A 6,600-nucleotide genomic window follows, 5' to 3' on the forward strand; every position below is an offset into this window, starting at 1 on the left:
TAAACCTCTGTCAGACTCTGCTGGTATGACTTGGTGTTGTGGGTTAGCTAGTAAACCTCTGTCAGACTCTGCTGGTATGACTTGGTCTTGTGGGTTAGCTAGTAAACCTCTGTCAGACTCTGCTAGTATGACTTGGTGTTGTGGGTTATCTAGGCTGGTGCTTGCCTGGTTGTTGTTTTTTAACCTACAGTACATAGTAATCCAGAATGATCCAGTCAGGATGCAGTCTATTGGCCTCTGCTTGCCTGTCTATCTGCCTCTTTTTTTTAGCCAAGTTTTGCCGTACCTCATTCTCCTCCAACTAATGACACTTTCTCCATCCTCCTAGATTCTTCATCATCAAAGACAGTTTCCTGCTCTACTATGCGGAGAATGAGAAGAGAAGCTTTGAGACCAACAAACACTTTAACATCCACCCCAAGGTGAGCTTTACTCAACATGGTGCATGTGTTAACCTCAAAAGGTCCACAATATTCTCACATTATATCTCATATGTATGATGACGTGTGTGTGTGTGTGTGTGTGTGTGTGTGTGTGTGTGTATATATATATATATATATATATATCACAACTATGAGAAGTTGATGCATTATGTTGTATTCATCCTGTCTGTCCCAGGGTGTGATCCCTTTAGGAGGCTGTGTTGTGGATCCGAAGGAAGACCAGGGCATGCCATTCGCCATGGTTATAAATCATGATGACTTCACTGTAAGCACTTAGACAATAATATAAACTTTTTAATAATAGACACTTGAAATCTGCAACTCTGTATTTATCAGGCAGTTACTGTATATCTCATGTGATAATGCATAGTACTGTATTTCTCATGTGATAATGTATGTTACTGTATATCTCATGTGATAATGCACACTACTGTATATCTCATGTGATAATGCATGCTACTGTATATATCTCATGTGATAATGGTTGGTACTGTGTACCTCATGTGATAATGTGTGCTACTGTATATCTCATGTGATAATGCACACTACTGCATATCTCATGTGATAATGACACTACTGTATATCTCATGTGATAATGGCTAGTACTGCATTTCTCATGTGATAATGCATGTTACTGTATATCCTCATGTGATAATCCACACTACTGTATATCGTATGTGACGATCATAGCAATGCATGCTACTGTATATCTCATGTGACAATGCACGCCACTGTAATACATACATCTCATGTGATAATGCACACTATCAGATATTCATGTGATAATGCATAAATGCATTTCCTCGCGGATAATGTGTACTCACTGTATATCCTCATGTGACAATGCATACACTGTACTCACTGTATATCTCATGTGATAATGCATTGCCACTGTATATCTCATGTGACAATGCGTGCTACTGTACATCTCATGAAATGTGTACTTATATATCATGTGACAATGCACACCACTGTATATATCTCATGTGATAATGCACATTACTGTATATTTCATGAGATAATGCACACTACTGTATATCTCATGTGATCATGCATAGTAATTGTATTTCTCATGTGATAATGTATGTTACTGTATATCTCATGTGATAATGCATGCTACTGTATATCTCATGTGATAATGCACGCTACTGTTTGTGATGTAATCTTTTTAAATTACATTTTTGTAATTTAGCAGACTCATATTCAGTGCATATGTTTTCATACTGTTTTGTTGTTGTTCGTACTGGTCCCCTGGGTGGAATCAACCAACAATCCTGGCATTATGAGTGTCATGCCCAACTGAGCCACACAGGATATATGCATGATGAAGATAATGTATGCTACTGTGTAATACTAGTGATGATAATGTATGCTACTGTATATCTAGTGATGATAATGTATATGCTACTGTATATTATCTAGTGATGATGTGTATGTTACTATATATTATCATGTGATGATAATGAATGCCACTGTATAATATCTAGTGATGATAATGTATGCTACTGTGTATCATGTGATGATAATGTATGCTACTGTATATCCATGTGATAATTAGTGCACCTGTATATCTCATGTGATAATGTGTGCTGCATTGTATATATCTCATGTGATAATTTTTTGTATATCCATATGATAATGCACGCTACTGTATATCTCATGTGATAATGGTTGGTACTGTATCCTCATGTGATAACGCGTGCTACTATATCCCCGCGTGATATGCACGCACTACTGTATATCTCATTATGATAATGCATAGTACTGTATTTCTCATGTGATAATGTATGTTACGCAATTTATATCTCATGTGATAATGCATACTGTATATCCCATGTGATAATGTGTGCTACTGTATATCTCATATGATAATGCTCACTACTGTATATCTCATGTGATAATGCTACTGTATATCTCATGTGGATAATGCACGCTACTGTATATCTCATGTGATGCACGCTACTGTATATCTCATGTGATAATGCACGCTACTGTATATCACTATGATAATGGTTATTACTGTATATCTCATGTGATAGCCATCACTACTGTATATCTCATGTGATAATGGTTGGTACTGTGTATCTCATGTGATAATGCGTGCTACTGTATATCTCATGTGATAATGCACACTACTGTATATCTCATGTGATAATGCATGCTACTGTATATCTCATGTGATAATGGTTGATACTGTGTATCTCATGTGATAATGTATGTTACTGTATATCTCATGTGATAATGCACGCTACTGTATATCTCATGTGATAATGCACGCTACTGTTTGTGATGTAATCTTTTTTTAAATTACATTTTTGTAATTTAGCAGACTCTTATTCAGTGCATATGTTTTCATACTGTTTTGTTGTTGTTCGTACTGGTCCCCCGTGGGAATCGAACCAACAATCCTGGCATTATGAGTGTCATGCCCAACTGAGCCACACAGGATATATGCATGATGTGATGATAATGTATGCTACTGTATATTATCTAGTGATGATAATGTATGCTACTGTATATTATCATGTGATTATAGTGTATGCGACTGTGTAATATCTAGTGATGATAATGTATGCTACTGTGTAATATCTAGTGATGATAATGTATGCTACTGTATATTATCATGTGATGATAATGTATGCTATTGTATATTATCATGTGATGATGCTCTATTACTCCCTCAGGGTAACATTGTCCTGGCTGCAGAGAATGAGGCAGAACAAAACCAGTGGCTGGAGATGCTGCAGGAGTCTGGCAGAGTGTGAGTCACTATTTACGACATAAAGCCTCTTTAAATCTAGCTGTTCAAACTGCCTTTTTAAATGTAACTGTAAACAAACTGAAACTACACGCTGCCTCTTTAAATCCAACTGACCACACTGCCTCTTTAAATCCAACTGACCACACTGCCTCTTTAAATCCAACTGACCACACTGCCTCTTTAAATCCAACTGACCCCACTAACTGTCTTATCAGGGGCAGCAGGGGTTAAGTCTATAAGTCTAACTCTAAGTAAAGGGTCCACCTTAGAGGGGGACTTTAGTCTCTTCAGACATGCATGGAGGAGCTGCACAGGTCTGCAATTGTATAGTGGAATATGTGACCTACTGTTGTGTGGTACTGGTGGTGATCATGCTGTATAAAACCTATATGGCCACATGCTGTGTTAAAGCTGTTAAACACCTAGTGTCTAAAACCTCCAGCACCTGGAAGAACGCCCAACTGGGAGAAGCCATGATAGAGAGCCTGGAAGCCCAGGGACTGCAGCTGGCCAAGGAGAAGCAAGAGTACCTGGGTAAGAAGAGGGACTGTGGAGGCATGGGTAGGCAGGAGGCATAAGGCCTGGTTCAGGAGAGAGAGGAGAGAATAGGTGAAAGGGGACATGGGCAGGTATGGGTCAGGGTGGCAGGTCCGAGGGGCTGAAAGTAATTTTGTTCTTTAGTTTTGATGCTTACAGTCCCACATGGAGACAATGGCCATATACAACAAGTGATCAGGCTGTTTTGTCACCCCAGATAAGCTGATGGAGGAGACAGAAGAACTGAGCCTGCAGCGAGAACAGAAGGAGCATCTGGAACGTCTGAACCTGGTTCTGGAGGAGGAGAAGCAGAAGTTTGAGGAGCTGGTGATGGAGCTTAGAGCAGAGCAGGATCAGATCAAACTGTAAGAGAGAGCTATGGAGAACATAAACTGGGATATTTACAATAATAAATACAGTAATAGATAATATACAGTAATAGATAATATACAGTAATAGATAATATACAGTAATAGATAATATACAGTAATAAATCATATACAGTAATAGATAATATACAGTAATAGATAATATACAGTAATAAATAAATACAGTATGTAATGTCGTTCGTCTGTTGTTTGAAGAAATTCAGACCGAAATGCAGCGTGTAGGTTACTCATGACTTTTAATGAAGATAATGCGGTACATGAAATAACTGAAAATACGAAAACAACAAACGAGTGAAACTAATTACAGCCTATCTGGTGACTAACACAGAGACAGGTACATTCACCCACGAAATACAACGCGCACTCAGGCTACCTAAATACGGTTCCCAATCCGAGACAACGAGAATCAGCTGACTCCAATTAGGAATCGCCTCAGGCAGCCAAGTCTAACTAGACACACCCCTAATAATACACAATCCCAATTAATACAAACCCCAATACGAAACACAACATATAAACCCATGTCACACCCTGGCCTACCCAAACATATAACAAAAACACAAGATACAATGACCAAGGCGTGACACAGTAATAAATAATATACAGTAATAAATAATATACAGTAATTGAGAATATACAGTAATAAATAATATACAGAAATAAATAATATACAGTAATAAATAATATACAGTAATAAATAATATACAGTAATAAATAATATACAGAAATAAATAATATACAGTAATAAATAAAGTGATAAATAAAATACATTAATTTATATACAGTAATAATAAAATACAGTAATAAGTAATATAGTAATAATAATATACCGTAATAAATTAAATACAGTATTAAGTAAAATACAGTAATAATAATATACAGTAATAAATTAAATACATTAATAAATTAAATACAGTATTAAGTAATATACAGTAATAATAATATACAGTAATAATAATATACAGTAATCCCCACATACGAGTAAGAAAGTTGCATGTAATACATTTAAAGTGCATTTAATATAAGGAATGTAGCTCGTATCTCCGTCTTTATCCACTGCGTTAACCTCTTGCTCCTACCTGGCACGCAGGTGTCCCATCTAGAGCTCTGAAATGCAATGCGCTACGCTAAATGCTAATAGTATTAGTTAAAACTCAAACGTTCATTAAAATACACATGCAGGGTATTGAATTAAAGCTACACTCGTTGTGAATCCAGGCAACAAGTCAGATTTCTAAAATGTTTTACGGCGAAAACATAGTACATATTTATGTCAAACCACCACCGCAGACATAGCTCATTAGCATAGATAGTGGGGAAAAAATATGCAATCAATAAACGCAGGATTAAAATAAAAATCATTACACTAACGTTTTGAAATCTTCATCAGATGACAGTAATATAACATGTTACACAGTACATTCATTTTTTAAAAATAATCTGCAATATATATCCATAAATCTCTGTTTACAATGACACATCGTTCAAAAAATACTACTAAAATGTCAGGAGAAATGAAATAGCTCCGGCAGATAACGTCAGCTAACAAGGAATACACATCATAAACTTTGACTAAATATGCATGTTTTACATATGTATAGGAAGATACACTTCTTCTAAATGCAATCTCTGTGTTACATTTATTTTTAACGTTACAGGTTGAGTTCACTAGGCTATACTAGGAGTCGGTGCTCCAAATGTATCATTATGCCTCCTCTATCTTGGAGTCGACAGAAACCCAAAATTAACACATAAATATTCCCTTACCTTTGCTGTTCTTCCATCAAAAGACCTGGAAGGGATTATACTTACCAAAACAGCGTTTAGTTTTCAAGTCTGCGTCTTTCGGTTCTCAAAATAGCCACATTTCCGGTTGAAATGTAGGCAAAATTCAAGTGGATGCGCACCAAAACGTCGAAAATATATATTATATGTCGAGTAAACTTGTCAAACTATGTTCATAATTAAGCTTTAACATGTTATAAAGGTGTACAGCAATTGTGAGGACGAAGCGAAACACACGTCTTTTAATTGATCCTGAAGAAAAGAGAGAGCGGGAGCAGAGCGCGCATAAACGTACACTTTTTTTTTGCATGACCGAGACCTTTCGGCACGCTCAACGTCTCGTGAGCACGCAATTCACACAATGAGAAGCCCCATTGAAAGCAGGCTTCGCGCTGAACACGTACAGACTGTTCCCAGAGCGGTAGTTGTTTGGTAAGGCGTATACGATGACATCAAAGTTGGGCCAACTTTTTCCATGACAAGAGAGACTTTGGGAGAATGCATGCCCTGAGACTTCTGCTTTACATAGAGACAAAATGTAAACGGTTTTAGAAGCTTTAGAGTGTTTTCTATTCGATAATATTTTTATATGCATATATTAGCAACTTTTGACAAAAATGTATCCTGTTTTATATGGGTACCCAATTCCTCCAGAAGGGGCAGTAAACAGGGCTAGGCTTAACAG

The 6,600-nt window shown here is 36.8% G+C and overlaps 1 protein-coding gene across 1 annotated transcript; it reads left to right on the forward strand.

The window, feature by feature from the left end:
• Positions 1-327: 327 nt before the first annotated feature.
• On the forward strand, positions 328-4,106 carry LOC124030716 (pleckstrin homology domain-containing family D member 1-like; the record flags this gene model as incomplete). Its single annotated transcript, XM_046341935.1, has 5 exons — positions 328-422; positions 619-708; positions 3,128-3,204; positions 3,647-3,738; positions 3,959-4,106. Coding segments are annotated over exons 2-5 (356 nt in total), but the record flags the coding sequence as incomplete, so codon positions are not given.
• Between the last annotated feature and the right edge of the window lie 2,494 nt (positions 4,107-6,600).

Source organism: Oncorhynchus gorbuscha, unplaced genomic scaffold, assembly GCF_021184085.1.
Source record: "Oncorhynchus gorbuscha isolate QuinsamMale2020 ecotype Even-year unplaced genomic scaffold, OgorEven_v1.0 Un_scaffold_14392, whole genome shotgun sequence".
Lineage (NCBI taxonomy): Eukaryota > Metazoa > Chordata > Actinopteri > Salmoniformes > Salmonidae > Oncorhynchus > Oncorhynchus gorbuscha.